The sequence below is a fragment of the Alosa sapidissima genome, chromosome 13 (genome assembly GCF_018492685.1).
Source record: "Alosa sapidissima isolate fAloSap1 chromosome 13, fAloSap1.pri, whole genome shotgun sequence".
Lineage (NCBI taxonomy): Eukaryota > Metazoa > Chordata > Actinopteri > Clupeiformes > Clupeidae > Alosa > Alosa sapidissima.
The window spans coordinates 23,995,608-24,013,562 of record NC_055969.1 but is presented as its reverse complement, the minus strand read 5'-3'; the positions used below and the strand labels follow the sequence as shown (position 1 = coordinate 24,013,562).

Here is a 17,955-nt window from a genome sequence, read left to right as displayed (position 1 = left end):
GCATCAGCAGGTGTGACTTGTAACAGTCATGATTTGCAGATCCCACAAAGAACCAACCAGGACCACCATGGGTGTGTGTGGGTATTAGTGGGGGTGGGGTGTCTCAGAGGAATTTGGGGCAACTAGCCTAAAATGCCCCCCAGGGTGCAGTGGAAGTGGAAATCTGGCACCAATTCTGTGCTCCTTGTGATAAATAAGAGCCATTTAACATAAAACAAGGAATCCCTTGTTCTTCTAAACATAACTACAAACTGATTATCTTGACTGATATCACTGACACAATACACACAGTGCTCTTTGTGTTCTATCCATGTAGCATAGTGTTGTGAATGTTTTAGCAGAGGAGCCTGTCAGTCTGTTATGACAGAGAAACACAGCCTCCTAAGCAAGCCAACCCAGAGCTGACTGTGAGTGACAGCAGGAGCTGGAAGTGAGGAGATGTGAAATGTCCCGAGAGTGGCCGCGACGTCTCCTACAGGGACACAGTGTCACTACTGCCTTCCCTCTGACGTCCACTCAGAAAAATACACAAAGACAAAAATACTCTGACGTTCAGCAGATTTCCAGAGTAACTTCACTCAGGAACCATACGCTACATAAACACAGGAAGTGGACACAATGTGTTCCACTATGCAGCATAATAAACAACAAGTTTGGTTTCAAAACGCTATATCTCCATTTTTAAAAGTCATGTTATTTAATTGTGTATTTCAGGTAATATCAATGAAATTTCTGTTTTGTTGTTTTGACTGAGTAAAAATAAACCAAATAACACAATAACCAATTACAGTTCTACTGAAAATACTCGCAAAACAAATTTATTTATGAAAATTCATTAAAATGGTGGATATAGCGTTTTGGAACCAAACTCTTCAAATATTGTTTAAGTCAAGTCAAGTCAGCTTTATTTTCATAGCGCATTTAACATGCACAGAGTGCAACCCAAAAACGCTCCACAAACAAGACACACAACAAAAGATGCTGGATGGAGCGGCGTAGTCGCCAGCGTGCCCGTGACATCAAGACATGAAAAATACATTTAAAAAATAACAAACACAAAAGATGCCAGATGGAGCGGCGTAGTCTAAAAGCAACACAGTGTAGTTGTTTAACCTTAAAGTAACGGCTCCAAACTCATTTGGATGCCACTCTGTCTCACAATAGGAAGGGTGTCTGTCATGACTGATGCATATGTCTGGTATTGCATTGTGAAACATTGTTGTGGGGGGTAGGAGCATGGCCCTTATCATCTGTTTTTGATCAAATGTGTACTCTCACTAAACTGGTATCCAGTATGTTGTAAATTGACCCAAAGGGAAATTCCTACATAGTGTCACTTTGCCTGTTGTGCGGAGTTGTCAGTGGAGCCCATGTTATGATAGCAGCTCGTCAGTGTTGACCGTTAGCTGCTCTACTGTGTAGGACTAAGCTGGCACATCTCACCTCAAATGTCACTGACTGTGACATCCCAACGTCACAGTCTTTAATCAGATTTCCCCGGGCCGGTAGGGCTTGGGCGGGAATGTCAGCCGTGCATGTTTAAAAAGGTCAGACGTACCCGAGACGGTGACCCGCGCTGTGGCCTTGACAGTGTTGGCGCCCCCGCTGTGGTGGTTGGTGGCCAGGCAGGTGTAGAGGGCCGGCTGCTTCACCTCCACGTGGAGCACAGACAGAACCACGTCCCCCACAAGTGTCTCCTCCACCGACGCCTCCGAGATCTGACACACACACACACACATAACACACACACAGAGACACACACACATACATACACACACACACAGAGACACACACACACACACACATATACACATACACACACACACACACACACACACAAGAGGCTAACGTTAGTTTGGACACAGACAACGCAGGCTACTCCCGGCATTCAGGCCAACTCAGTTTTATTTAGCTGCACTGACAATGGGCATTGTGTCAAGGTACTTCACGTAGCCTGAAAGAAATGTCATAAACAATAACTGGCCCTATTGACATTGTCATGTCGTAGCATCTATTTTATGATCAACAGTAAGAACTAACATTTAGAGCATAAGTCAGAAAAGTAAACGGTACAGCATGGGGTAATTAGATGTCCTAGTTATTGAAAAATATATTGAAGAGGAGGATTTGTTGTCATGTAGGGCGGCTAATTAAACATGATGCCTGGAATACGTCAAAAGAATGTGTTTTTATGTGTCGGATGGTGGGGGTACGTGAGCCGAGTCAGGATGTAGGTGCTGGTACGCAGGAAAAAAGTTTGGGAACTGCTGCCCTATTTAATTTAGTATTTATTTAATTACTATTTCATTAGGCTATTGATTGAATTGACATTGTTGTTTATTATTGCTATTCTCCTTAATGTAGTCTTACCAAACTTTTAATTATTTAATTATTTAACTTTGTATTGTTGTTATTTGTGTGTCGCTTTGGACAAATCTGTCTGCTAAATACCATAATCATAACCATAACCCTGTTGAGCAGAGATAAGCATTTAATTATTGATTTTTACCACTTTGTAGTTACTTAATAAAATGACAATATGAACTGAATGTACTTGTGAGGGAGCTCACCCAGGATCATTTCATAGTTAAGCGATTTATATAGCTGCATAGCTTTGAGTTCAACCTTTTTCCTTCTCACAAAAATGGCTTCTTTCACAAGACTTTACTGTGCACTCGAGATCTCTTGAGAACCAAGCATATGCGTTCACACGACCACTGTGTGTCCCAGCGTTCTATATTTAACACACAGAGCACAGAGCTGATTTTAGAAGGCAGCTCATCCGGACGGAGAGAAATGATGGGTAAAATAACGAGCCAGAATCATGGTCACACAGAGAGTAAATTTAATCAGACTCCAATAACTCAGCGCAGAGCATGCTTCTGTGACAGATAGCAAGGCTCGTCCACTGGTGCAAAACTTTGGACAATTTACAACACGCTGCGGGAATTAATATGAAACTGTACAGTATAACATGTCAGGGAATCTTTTTCAATTGAGTGATACACAAAAAGAAAAATATTTTTCATAAATTTTCTAATTGAAGGAAATTTCAAATTCTAATTGAAGCTAATTTCAATAACATGCCTTTCTGTGACTGAGTGTTAATGACATAACATGGAATATTACTGTAAAAACGACAGTTAAGTTGAACACTTTTGGCCAGTGGGAATGATGTAAACCAGAGAGAGAAAGAGAGAGGGTGGAAGAGAGACAGATAGAGAAAAAAGAAAGAGAGAGAGAGGGGGTGGAAGAGAAAGAGAGAGAGAAGAGAAAGAAAGAGAGAAGAGAGGGAGAGAGAAAGAGAAAGGGAGGAAGAAAGACAGATAGAGAAAAAAGAAAGAGAGAGAGAGGGTGGAAGAGAGACAGAGAGGGAGAAGAGAAAGAAAGAGAGAAGAGAGGGAGAGAGAAAGAAAAAGGGAGGAAGAGACAGAGATAGAGAAAAAAAGAGAGAGACAGAGAGAGCAGCTGCGTGTGACCAGGTCAGCCATCTCTCCCTCATGAGGACCTCCAGCTCTGCAGCTGTTACACACACACACACACACACACACACACACACACACACACACACACACACACACACACACATACCTCACACTCAGCACCCCACAGGGGGTCACTCCTGAAGCCCATTGTGATTTAATTTTTTTTGTTTTTATCAATCATCAATTTCATCAATAAGTGGTGAACAATAAAATTATTGAAATATCAAGTGGCAAAGGTCCAGATTGAGTTCTAACAGTCCTAACTGCATCATGACCCTTTGGGGACAGGACTCTTGTACGTAGAGCTGTCACAGTGTAGATGTGCTGTGCTGGGTTTTACAGCCATGCCATGTGCATATGATGTACTGTAGCATGTAGCTTGTGTACCACATAATTAGCTATCATTGAGAGGATATGAGCCTTTACCTAGAAAGGGTTTGTTCCTGAGCCCATCAAAAAATAAATGCCTTTTATGCCATTTCACCGATGCATATCAACTATGTCGGTCGACTCCTGACCGCACTCACATATAGGCATGTATTCTTTTTCCATGCTCATTCCGAAATCTAATTACAACCCACGGTCAAGCCTGTGCTTATACGCTAAATAAAGTCATCAAAAAGGTCTTTTGAAACGAGGCGTTCCGTGCCATTTTTATCTCTGATCTAACATCAGAGCTGCGCGGTCATTAACATAACTAGGGTGGTGTTAATAGTAGAATTGACCTGCGAATCAAAGGGAAGCGCGGAGAGCAGAGCAGGCTCAGTGGCAACAATGCATCTGAGAGGAGAGGAGAGCAGCGTGCCTCTCTGGTTGATCTCCTTCTGTGGAACTAAAAGCCTTTTCTGAATGCAAATGCTGGGGCAGCTTCAACTGCTATATTTTCTCTATTAGTCACATAATGAAATAGAATACAGATAAGAAGAGAAAAGGAGAAAAAAAACGAGAAGAGGAAGAAGGAAAAATGAAGAGGAGAGGACAAGAGGGGAGACAAAAAGGATCAAAAAGAAAGACAGAAAAGGAAAGAGGGAAAAAATAATGACATGGAAAGAAGCATATGAGCAATCCCAAGACAACAGACAAAACGCAACCCTGGAACCTCTTCACAGGCTGCAGTGAGTGGGTGAGAGAGGGCCCTGAGGACCTGGACTTACAGTGAGTGGGTGAGAGAGGGCACTGAGGACCTGGACTTACAGTGAGTGGGTGAGAGAGGGCACTGAGTTACAGTGAGTGGGTGAGAGAGGGCACTGAGGACCTGGACTTACAGTGAGTGGGTGAGAGAGGGCCTTGAGGACCTGGACTTACAGTGTTGCCGTTCTCCAGCCAGGTCAGTGTAGGGGTCGGGTTGCCGGTGGCGTTGCACTCCAGAGAGACCTTTGTCCCAAAGGGAACACGCTTCTCCTTGGGTACTCGCAGGATCCTGGCTGGGGCTGCACAACACAACACAACAACACAACACAACACAACACAACACAACACAACACAATACAACACAACACAACACAGCACAACACACAACAAAACAACACAACATAACATAACACAACACAAAGAGACATTTTATCCACTGCACTCAACAGGTTTCAGTAGCACATCTCACCACACACAACAGCTTTGGCACATTTTACCGCACACAACAGCATTCAATAGCATGTCTCAGTACAAACAGCAACTTAATGCTAATTAATGCTACATTTCTTAATGAGTGCATATTAGCACTTCTTAGCACAATCGGTAACACTTTACTTGACGGGTGAGTTCATAACACATTCATAGCAGCTGTCATAAACTGCAAGCATTCATGACTGTTTCATGAGACATGACTCAACATTCATACCAAACCTTTCATGAATGTGGAGGACAGAACGGCGAGAACTATGCTATGAATGTGTTATGGACTCACCCGTCAAGTAAAGTGTTACCGCACAATCCTACTTGTGGCTGCTAACATGCAATTTCACAGGCTTAAATGAAAATGTAAATAAGTATACTGTCAAAAAATATATTTCATATAGTGGGACCAATTATAATAAAGCAAGTAACTTCATATATTAAATATGCATGTTAAAGTTGTATACAGTAGGAGTTTATCCTGGCAGTGTGTCTGTATGAGTAAGTACCCTGTAGGCTACTTCTATAGTGATGGGTTTGGATAAAGTGATCCCAAAGCTGTGTCCGTTTGAAGGCCTACCCTGTACTTCTATAGTGACGGGTTTGGAGAATGTGATAAGACCTACCCTGTACTTCTATAGTGACGGGTTTGAAGAACGAAATAAAACCTACCCTGTACTTCTATAGTGACGGGTTTGGAGAATGTGATAAGACCTACTCTGTACTTCTATAGTGACGGGTTTGGAGAATGTGATAAGACCTACCCTGTACTTCTATAGTGACGGGTTTGGAGAACGCGATCCCAAAGCTGTTTCTGGCCACGCAACGGTATTGGCCGGCGTCCTCCTTTCTGATGTTATGGATCTTCAAGGCCCCGTAATCCAGAATGGTCACACGATCGCTCAGCTGCAAGGAGTCAAGGTGTCAAAACATAAAACATGCACGCTACGCACAAAATGCATACAGTGAAAACAGACACTTACCAACAACACCCCCCCCCCCCCCCCACACGCACATTTTCTATCCCGCATACACACACACAAACACACACACACACACACACACACACACACACACACACTCATACACACATTCTCTGTCCCACCCACACACACACTTATACACACACACACACACACACACTCACACATTCTCTGTCCCACTCACCCACACACACACACACACAATCACACTCTCTATCCCACACACACACCCACACCCACACACGCACACCACACAAACACTCTCACACACATTCTCTACCCCCCCCAGGCCCGCACACACACACACACACACACACACACACACATGTTTTACCCCCCCCCCCCCCCCACACACACACACAGAAGCATTGTTAACTGCAGTGATCCTGTCTGTTTGTCCAACACAGACACACACACACCAAACCATATTAGTGGCAAATTTATGTTACACCATCAACACAGACTGACCTTGACCACGTCTTCATCCTTGATCCAGGTGATGTCTGGCTTGGGGTAGCCCAGGGTAACGCAGGGCAGCACGGCTTTGCTGTCGACCAGCATGGTGATGTCCATCGGATGTCTCTTAATCTGGGGCTCTCAACAGTGAAGGTGTTTACTCAAAAACTGAGTTTTACATTTACATTAATTTACATGTATTCATTTAGAAGATACTTTAATCCACTTACAGCAAGAGATTAACATTCAAGCAGCAGAGGAGACTTTGCTGTATCTGTCAATAAGCCCTTTTTCAAAAAGATTTTCAAGCGAATGAACTCTTTTAGAAGCCACAAAATGTTTTTTCATTCAACAGACCGATTCAAATGAGGTTCTAGGCCTTATGTCCCTGTTAGTGTGCATTTGTCTACTGTGCGGTATGGTTTTCCAGAACAGATGTAGCGAATTGAACATTTCTAGCGAATGTATCAAAGGTAGCGAATGACACACCGTTGTGAGGTGAACGTCTTGGTATGCGTGAGACATTTTTTTTTTTCCCGCAAACTTTGTAAACATTCTGAGCAGGTGTCACAGTAACTTACCTAGCTCCAACCCTTTTCCACCACATCGAATCAACTCTTTCTAATCCACCTCTGGCGAGCAAATTGATTTAGCGCGACAGAACCGACATTACAGCGATAAGTCTTTTTCCATCACATATGTCACACCAAATTATCTTTTTAATGGAAAAAGGGCTACAATTACTGGAGGATAGGAGTACTTATATTATAAGTAGGCTACTAGTCAAAGTGTGGTAGGAGGAGAAAGTGGTAGAAGGAGATACAGGAGGGAGGAGAGGGAAGTGCTTCATATGTTAGAGCTTCAAGAGGCAAATTCAATGCACTATAGGGCCTATGGTGTCATACATCAGACTAGTTGTTTGATGGGACATATAGCCTAAATAACATTCTTTTTAATTCATCGATCATCAGGATTGCAGAGGCCAGCGGGCTTCTAGAATGGTAGATTTAGCTTTAGCTTTAGCATCACCTGCTACTACTAGTGGCAGTTTCTGGGTCAAAGCTCCACCGTTTATATATCTAAAATAAAAGGGGGTAATTAATACAGAATCAATTATCTTTACCCACAATGTCATTCACACCCAAAGGCTTGAAATGACTTTCATTGAATGAATCTGGAGTGAGAACAATAAGAAGAAACTTAAGTGCTCCTTTAGCCAAGTGCCACTTCCAAACACCATGTAGGCCTATCTGGGTCAAAGCCCTTAAAGACTGCAATCTCCCAGCTTGTGTTTGACAGCTCTGCTTCATAGCGCCACTACAGCGACACCACAAGTCATGGGCAATGTGGACGTGAAATACTTTCTCATTGTCTGCACTAACTAACATTTACATATTTCCAGCTAAAAACTAGCCTGGAAAATCCAGACCCTGGTAATCTAGAAAGGGTCTGGCCACGAACAATGAAATTCGAGGGAAGGCAACAAGCATGCGGTTAAAAGTCTCACTGCACGCAATTGGATAACACTAGACCAGCGGTCTCCAACCACCGTGCCGCGGGACATTCCTAACCGGGCCGTAGCCTACGACATGAGTTTAAAAAAAAAATGCATGCAAACTAAACTCAATTTAATTCGCAATAATGTCACGTTTTTACATGACATAGGCCTATATGCAGTTGTTTGATTGCACGCATGTTTGCATTTTGCAAGGTCTATTTTCTTACGTCTGTCTGTCCCGCCTTCAACACTTTACATATTGCCTTCAGCGCTGCGCAGCCTCAGGTCAGCTCACTTCACTTGATCAGTTCTTGGCGAACGGTAGTGTCACACGAAGTTAGCTAAACTGTTAGAATGAGCAACAAAAAACAAGCATCTAGCATTTCACTGGCCAGAGTGTTTGAGTTGCGAGAGCCGCTGCAGAGATTTCTTACAGAAAAAAAAGTCACCGTTAGCTGCACATTTTAGTGATGAGGACTGGGTGTCAAAACTCGCTTACCTGTGTGACATATTCGAGTTGCTTAATGACCTCAACCTGTCACTCCAGGGGAGAATGACGACTGTCTTTAAACTGGCAGATAAAGTCGCTACATTTAAAGCCAAGCTTGATTTGTGGGGACGACGAGTGGACCGGGGTGTATTTGATATGTTCCAAAGAGTAGTGGGGGTTTTGGGAGAGACTGAGGCAGGGCCCTTTCTCTCGCAGCTGGTGCGCGATCACCTTGTTGCGCTTTCAAATGAGTTTGAGCGTTACTTCCCATCCTCCAAAGATCCACTGCAAACCAATGAGTGGGTCCGCAAACCATTTGTCAATATCCCGAATAGTCCTAACTTGTCAGCGCAGGAGGAAGAGCAATTGATCGAAATTGCAAATGACGGTGGTCTTAAGAGTGTGTATGACGAAACCTCTCTGGCGGGTTTTTGAACAAAACCAAAGCAGAATATCCCGAGATAGCCGTAAAAGCGCTGAAAACGTTGCTACCATTTCCCACCACGTAGGCCTATCTATGCGAGGCCGGGTTTTCGGCAATGACTGCAACTAAGACCAAATTGCGCAATCGACTGGACATTTCACACACACTGAGGGTGTCACTATCTTCCATCGCCCCCAGATGGAACCTTCTTGTTGCAGGGAAGCAAGCGCAGGGCTCCCACTGATTATATTCGTAATGCACGTTTAGTTCCCATGTTTTGTTCCCATATTTTGTTAAACATGTTCACACTTGATAGATGTAGCTTCAGGTTGTTCAATATTCATAGTTCATATTGTTCAACAATTTTCACTTCTTCACATGGGCAGATTATGAACTTTCGGGCCCCTGTGCCCAGATGTATTAAGGGCCCCCCACTAATTGTTGCTTATGTGGGAGGGGGGGTTTGGGGGTCCTCCCCCAGAAATTTTTTAATTTGTTTGATGTGATTTCCTGTATTCTGGTGCATTTTGTGGATGGCCAATACTAAATTCAATCAGATTCATAGCCTACATCCTGATTTGTTGATATTGAGGCAATGATTCCATGCAAAGGCTTGGGCTTCAGGGCCCCCTGATCTCTTGGGCCCCTGGGCCTGGGCCCGGTAGGCCCGTGCAGTAATCCATCCCTGCTTCTTCAAGTTCACGTTTTTCACATGTTTAAGAGTTCGTTACCTTCACTGTTCATACATAACTGGAGCTAGTTCTTTTCAAGTAATGTATGCACATATGGAACATTGAACCCCCGAATCCCCCCGCCCCCGCCGGTCCGTGGAAAAAAAATGGGAATCAAACCGGTCCATGGTACATAAAAGGTTGGGGACCCCTGCACTAGACCATGTTTACTCTGAATGATTTCAGACTTCGACGCAATCTGATAACACTATGACCAATGTGTACGGTCCTCCAACGTTGCAGCACTGTCTTCATCAGTTTAGCTGGTTCCCCGGAATGCAAGGGGAAAAAGTAACGTGCATCATTGCTCATTGCCAGAGTGTCGCTAAAAACCAATGAATGGTGTGAACTTAAAATTCTAACTAATTTTCTGCTGAAGAGCCGTGAAGAATGTGAACTTTCACTGCTTACTCATTTTCAGTTGAAGAGCACCACAGCTCTTAGCAGGTTGTCCGATCCAGTTGTTGGCGATGCAACAGTATTCTCCATTGTCAGAGTCTTTCACATTGGGAATGATCAGCATTTGGCCATTTTCTTTGGTGATATATCGGGAATCATAGTAGCTGTGATAAAAGAAAAACAAAATGGTGTACAGATTTCTCAGAAACATCTCTCGTGTTATGAATGTGATAGCCTACCACTGTGATATGAACGTGAAAGGTGACTGCAAGAGAGGACCATAGATCCATCACAGTCCGCCTGAGAGGCCATAATTGTCAGTATATGTCACTAGTAAACATACATGTTGTTACACATCATTCTTTCATCTGTGGGCTGTTATACCTTGTCTATTATCTGAAGCTTCCCTGTAGCCTAATGTTTCCTGTGGCAATTAATCAAGGGAAACAACTTCCAACTGGCCGAAATGTTGTCATGTTTGGTTTTGACTTGGCCAAAAATAAACTGGTGAAATAGAGACGAGTCCAGTTCTATGAAGATTTGTGTGTGCTACCTCATGACCTTTGGGTATTTAGTTTGGACACTACTGACCACCATGGGTGTACAGAGGACAGATTATACGATTATAGTCGATTATAGGGATGAGGAAGTGGAACATCTGAAGGGTCACTGAGCGCACTTACCGGATTGGCTCATTATTACGCGTCCAGGAGACATCGGCCGGTGGGTCGGAGTCCACCTCACAGATAAACGTGGCGTTGTGATCCAGCAGCGCATCCACTGTCTCCAGAAGTGTGGTGATCTTGGGAGCTGTGGGGGTGGACACAGGAGGAGGAGGAGGAGGAACGGTCAAGGAGGCCCGAGAACACCACCACATGCTACCAGGCTAGCAGTGTGCTAATGTAACAGTTAACCGGGGTCATCCCTATGTTCCCCGGGGTCCTATGTTCCCCACTCGGGATTAGGGTTAGTTTTTTTTCATTTTTTAAAAAAGGTTCCCCGGTCCCATACAAAGCAGGGAACATAGGACCCGGGGAACATAGGACCCGGGGAACATACAGTAGGTACGCTCCCCATTCTGGCGTGACCATCTGAGGAAGCTGGTCATGCTGGTGTGACCAGCCTGTCATGTGGGATACAGCTGGTGTAAGATGGTCATGCTGGTGACCAGCCTGCCAAGCTCGACATTGTTGGTGTAAGATGGTCATGCTGGTTTGCTAGAATGACCAATATAAGCTGGCATGGCCTGCAATGTAGACCAACAACACCAGCTGGAGGTGGTACGACAAGCAAAACCAGCTGAATTACCATCGTAAGCTGGGTAAACCAGCTGAAGGTATGGTTTCACAAGAGTTTTGCTGGTCTAGCAGGTCAAACATCATAGGGTGGTCAAACAAGCTGGTTAACAAGCTGGGTGAAAATTACCCTGATGAAGGCGCAAGCCGAAACGTTGGTCTAATAAATAATTGCATATTGAAGTTCTGAGTGTGCCACGACACTTCTTCTAAATCCAAGTCTTATTTACCATAATGAGCACCTCACAAGGTGTGCGTTTACCATCATCAAACAAATACGTAACAAGCTGGCCAACCAGCAAACCACCTTAAGCTGGTCAGGCTGTTTTTCAGCAGGGACAACACAGGTTAAATTAAAACAAGGCTAAACACAGCGACCGTACACAGGTTGAAAAATACCAAAAGTCCACATCATAGACACTATTGTAAACAAAGAATGAAGCTGTCCAGATGAAGTCTCTTGAAGTGCCTCTGTGACTCAGAGCAGAGGATGCTGGGAAAACAAAACGTGTTTTGGGGCTTTGGACTCTAAAACGCAAGAGTCAGTTTATTATGACTGTTGTGAAATTATGCACTCACAACGAAATAGCTGAAATTCTGGACGCAAAGCTCAGATGTGTGTGACCTGAGAGAAAGGGTCAGAGAGAGACCGCAAGAATGTTTCTGATGGCACGGTGCGCCTGGCTGTGATGCTGCCAAAGGCTTTTCAGTGTTATGGGAGTCAGAGGAAACTGATGAAATTGTGTGTTTTGCTTCGACCATTATGAAACCAGTGGTCATAAATCTATCCTGTTCAGAGGTCTGCTTAGCATTTAAATGTCAACATTAGACACAAATACCCAGTGAGAAAATCCAGTTAGTCTGTCACACAGGTCTGCAGTCTGAATTGAGGTGTGGTTTATTATTTTTAATTGAAGAGTGATAACCAGATATCCATCACTCACTTAAATGTCAAGAGCACTGTTGTCTAACAATAGACCAGGCCTTGTCGAAGGATAAGCGCACGTCTTAACACGGTTCAAGAACTCGCATTGCTCATTAGTTTAATCTCAGAAAGCTTAGAATAACCCTCATCAACTTAAGAATCTGATCTCTCTCTCTCTCTCTTTGTCCACTCTAAAGTGTGTTGCAATGCTCTCTGTTTATTTTGAATGGAGATTAAACGTGCCAGCCAACATACACAGCTGTAATTCACTCCTCTGGCATTACTGTCAGGAATTGGCCGCCAGCATGTGATGTTCAGGCTATTTTCAATACAGACAAAAGCCGGATAATGGGGCCCTACACCAATCCATACATGAAGGGACACATGTGTGTGTGTGTGTGTGTATGTGTGTGTGTGTGTTTGTGTGTGTGTGTGTGTGTGTGTGTGTGTGTGTGTGTGTGTGTGTGTGTGTGTGTGTAAGTGAGTGTGTGCGTGCATGCGAGTGTGTGTGTCTGTGTGTGTGTTTTTGTGTGCATGTGTGTGTCTGTGTGTGTGTTTTTGTGTGCGTGTGTGCATGTGTGTGTGTGTGTGTGTGTGTGTGTGTGTTTAGGTATGTGTGTGTGCATGTGTGTGTGTGCGTGTGTGTGTGTGTGTGTGTGTGTGTGTGTGTGTGTGTGTGTTGTGTGTGTGTGTGTGTGCGTTTGAACATTCACTAGTCTTCCCCATGTTGTGTCTTCTCCTCATTACAGCCTGTGGCTGACCTTGTCTGTGCAAATGGCTTTGAAACTGACCCGTCATCGAGAGCAACTCATTGTGTTCATTCTGACCACATGACATTGCCCTGGATTCCGCTTGGACACATACGTACAACAGGAAGTGCATGTGTCCGTCATCGACCTTAGTTCAGAGCACACAGACAGACAGACAGACAGACAGTTAGCGGCCTCTCAGAGATGCACGCACACACACACACACAGATGTCTGTCCATTAAGGTAGTTAGACAAGCACTTTTGGAGACATGACTCCACAGTTCTCCAGCGGCCTACAGGATTCTGCAGGGTTCTGCAGGGTTCTCCAGCGGCCTACAGGGTTCTGCAGGGTTCTCCGGCGGTCTGCAGGGTTAAACTGTTCCACAGGAGGACACATGTGCATTTGATAATTACCTTCTTGGCCCCTGTGCCAGCCGGACAACCTTGCTGTTTCCACCGTGCCAATTGGCGGATGTGTCACCTGTTCCTCTCGCCGTGCCTGAACTTCACAAGTGCACAGCGCCAAGTACTGACTCTGCGCTGACCGCTAGGACGAGAGCGCTCATCAAGTGTTTGTCAAGTCAACACACCACATCAGGACTGTGTGACGAAGTTAAAATGACTTGTTGCTTTGGGTGAGACATTGAGAAAACAACTTTTGGCTTGCAACAGGGAACATAAAGGGAAAATAAATGACTCGACAACATAAAAAAAAAGTGCTTTTTTTATATGTTGGTGCTTCCTGTTTTGTTTTACTTATTTTGCTGTGGTGTGTTGTGTGGTTGTGTTTGCCGTGGTTTGCTGTGTGATGTGTGTTGGTCCTTGGCTTGGCCTGACTACATGTTTGTAACGGCACTCTCATAATGCTGATTTTGTGTGTGAATGGCTGCTGACTCTCTGCCTCTTGACAAAGTCAGCATTTGGCACACATTCCCCTGCAGCATTTCCTCATGAACACTTGTTCCAAGCCTTCAAACTGGAAACAGCTTTTCATGCTGGGAGGTACTAAACTCGTTTCTTTTTTTCCCCCTTCTAGTGAGTCATGGGGACTCCAGGACTGAAACTACACTTTCAGGTTTTCTCCCTGTCACACGCACATGACCTCATCCTCTTAAAGCATCAAACGCACTGTTCTGGATTAGGAACTGAAACATGAATTAGCAATGGCCTTCCACAAACACTATACTGTAGGCTACAACCATTCATGTCGTGCCCACTTGCAAAACACAGGAACTATTGCAAAACACAGGAACTACTTTTCCTTTTGCTGTTTTTCCTTTTAGTTCTTATTCTTGGTCACTTTTTTTCTGACCGTGTTAAACTTCCATCTAAACGGTCATTATGTGCATTATGTTCTCAGTGGTTGACTTTAGTGGACATTTTAAATGACCCTGTTAAGTCACATCATCTACTTCACCAGCCCCTCTCTAAGCATACTGAGGAACAGTAAGTCACACACAGGCACACACACACACACACACACACACACACACACACACACACACACACACACACACCCTACAAGTGACACACAGTACGTAGCAGACTGGATTTACAGGATTGTAATTTGAACTAAAGAACGCAACACAACTCAGCTTAACTCCTTCTTGACACAGTGTTTCGTAATCAGTAGATCTGCAGTAAAAACAGAATGGTTAAATCTGTACATTAGCTGCCCTCTTCAAGGCACTACTAACGCTATCTGTCCAAACACGTGTCCAAACTGCTTTTGGCTCTGTTAATGTAAACCAGGGTCGAGCACACCACACTTCCTCTTAAACGGAGGCCTCCGTTCTCGTCCACCATATGCACACATGGTTAATGTCAAGCCATTGAGAAAAGGCAGAAATGATTGGTTACAGTGAGACGAACGGGGCGCTGGGACCGACCTCTCTGTAGCGAAGCGACGGACGAGATCTGTGCCAGAAAGAGGATCTGGAGCAGTGGAATGTGTTCCAGTAGCTTCATGGTTCTTCACAAGACAGCTCAGCTCAGCACTGCGTTTACGTCTGGGTCTGCGTCTCAGTCCAGCTTTACAATCCCATCTGTCTGCTTCATTTTCCAAAAAAATCCCCGTAGTGTCCGTCAGTCTGTCGTTCCCCCCCTTCCCCCCCGGTCCGTTTGTCCGTCTGTCTTGTCTGTGTTTCTGTTTTTTTTTTTATGAGAAGTTCCCACAGACTGAGAAGTACGTGTGGCGCAGGGCAGCCCAGGCAATCTGACGACGCTGATGTGCTCAGGGCTTCTCACCCCCCTCGCCGGGTCCCTGTGTTTTTTTTCCGGAGCTAGCCTGGGTGATGGACAGTGGCAGCTGGGCCGTATCCAACCACAGATATGAGCCGGCCGCAGAGCCGAGGGACCTCTCCGTGCCCTGGGAGATGAAGGGAGGCTCAAAAAAGAAAAAGTGAACAATGACTCTCTTACCGGGGGGGCGAAGAACAGTGGCAGGCCGGTCACTCACACTGATGAGAAACACTGTTGGAATCTGATGAATCTCTATGTAAGATGTAGTGTGCAATCTAAAACTTTGATTAAAAAAAAAACTCTCACTGAGAAAAAGTGATACAGAAAGCTTACAGTGACTTGAACATAGTCATGCAAGAGCATGGGGTCTGCTTAAAAAAACACGGAAATTTAAAAAATACATTTTGTGACATAATTTATTTGCAGTAGGCCTGAAAATTGTTTGCATGCTTTTACTTCTACTACTTATTCACCATTTCCAGTCTAGACTTGCCAAGTCAAGTCTAGGATAATTGAGGATGTTCTGAATTGTAGCTATTACATCATTCCATGAATATATTTAGTCATTTTTCATTTGTTTCAGAGTTGGGATTTTCTCAGCTGAAACAAAGAGCCTGCTTTGGAAGTGAGTTATTGTTTCCTTATGTGTCTTTCAGCGTGACTGAGCACATACTACACACACACACTCACACACATACACACACAAACACACACACACACACACACACACACACACACACACACACACACACACACACATTCACATGTATGCACACACACACACACACACACACACACACACACACACACACACACACACATACACACATTCACATGTATGCACACACACACACACACACACACACACACACACACACATTCACATGTATGCACACACACACACACACACACACACACACATTCACATGTATGCACACACACACACACACACACACACACACACACACACACACATTGGGGCTGTGATTTGGCACATGTCTGGCCCAGTTTGGGTCCGCATGCAGCTGCTGGCTCAAGTGATGTGATGTGAGAGCAACGTCTGCGGCTCTCTCTGCATCCAGGCGGCCTTTGTGTGCAGGGCAGGCCCACCTGTTGCCCTCCGCCTGCCTCGCACGCCATGCTGCCGTTTATTTTAAGAAGGGAATGACATTTCATTTTCCCAAGCGTTTGTTTGTGTCCCATCATCCCCTCCAGCCTCGGCCATGGACAGCTTGCACCCGGCACCCTGCACACCGAAGGCAGGGTAGAGTAGGGGACAACACAGTACTGGCTCCGGTTGGGTTACACACAGGCAAGAATGAACAAACACTCCAATTGTTGTGTCTAAGTGATGGACTCGATGAAAAAGGCCACTTTACAGTCACTTACAGACATGAAATGTTTACCAGCCTGTAAACATATCAACACTCAGTCAACACCACTGCCCCTAAGGCCACTCTGAACAATGTGACTGGCGCAAACTATGCTCATCAGCAGTGGACGCAATGCTCCTCTTTCACAAGGACAGAGAGAGAGAGAGAGAGATAGAGAGATAGAGAGAGAGTTCAGTTGGAAATCAACAATATGGCCAAATTCCTCAATAACTCTGGAATTTAAGCAATGAAGACAAGCTCCCATACTTGTTGGGAGAACACAGAAGTTGTGTAAAACGAGCTGCGCAGCACCTGTTAACTTGGCGTGAAACTGAGGAAGTGAGTGACCCTTCACACTGTGGCATAGGTTATTTTCTATCAATTATAAAATTTTAAACAGATGTTTGTTTTATTTTGCAATCTGTTTTCTTTGGCAACACTGCTTCACTAAGTAATGCTAATAAAGCTCCAATGAATTGAGCGAGAGAGAGAGATTGAATGAATGAGAGCGAGAGAGAGAGAGAGAGAGAGAGAGAGAGAGAGAGAGATATTAGTTTGGCAGGTCATGTCAAAGTCAGTTCGAGTCACGTTTCAACCAGTCAGGTCCTTCAGGAGACATTAATGAATTAATGAGTCATTCATGGAATCAATGATAAGTTCCGTAGTGTGGACAGCTGGGTGCAGGGGGTTCCGCTGCAGAACTTGCAGATGTCTTGACCAAGGAGGCCTTGCCATTTAGAGGGATGTCACCTAATACCTTGGCACAGTAGCTTAACTAATGTAGCCTCAATATATTATGCATGAGGATGTCATTACCATACTCTGAATGATAAAAATACATTTATGTTTACATTGTGTATCTGGTGTTGAAGGACATTTGTTACATCTTTTTTTATGCTTAATTTTTCTCATTTTTCATTTTCAAATCGATTGATTGACATGAGACATGAGTGAGGTCATGAACCACACACGTACAGTATGAATGAACTTTGTTAACTGTAAGAACACATTGCTTAGAGTTAGACCATTAACAGATTGTGTATTTTGGCATCCTTACAACTTCCTCCACACGGGGAGACTTCCTCTACTCGCCACTGTCAACGAAAGTCCATCTCATTATCAGTGCTACTATGCTGCCATCTACTGCTCACAAAAGGAACTACATCCACATGAAACAAGCAACAGGCTATTCATTCTCTTTTGTTTTCACTTTATCAACATATCCTGCTATCTCAAAACCATTTGATTATCTAACATACAATAAATCAAACTTAACACATAACACAGATTTATA

General features: G+C 44.2%; 1 protein-coding gene across 2 annotated transcripts in view; it reads right to left on the bottom strand.

Annotated features, from left to right (window-relative positions):
- musk (muscle, skeletal, receptor tyrosine kinase) overlaps nucleotides 1-15,255 on the bottom strand; it is a 29,231-nt gene extending 13,976 nt beyond the window's left edge. For both annotated transcript variants that reach the window (XM_042059143.1, XM_042059144.1), the window contains exons 1-7: nucleotides 14,937-15,255; nucleotides 10,761-10,887; nucleotides 10,090-10,241; nucleotides 6,548-6,675; nucleotides 5,861-6,002; nucleotides 4,791-4,915; nucleotides 1,559-1,718 (exon numbers count right to left, since the gene is read on the bottom strand). In XM_042059143.1, the coding sequence (XP_041915077.1) occupies nucleotides 1,559-1,718; nucleotides 4,791-4,915; nucleotides 5,861-6,002; nucleotides 6,548-6,675; nucleotides 10,090-10,241; nucleotides 10,761-10,887; nucleotides 14,937-15,015 (913 nt within the window). In that variant the 5' untranslated portion in view covers nucleotides 15,016-15,255. The remainder of the gene's footprint in view (nucleotides 1-1,558; nucleotides 1,719-4,790; nucleotides 4,916-5,860; nucleotides 6,003-6,547; nucleotides 6,676-10,089; nucleotides 10,242-10,760; nucleotides 10,888-14,936) is intronic.
- Nucleotides 15,256-17,955: the final 2,700 nt, after the last annotated feature.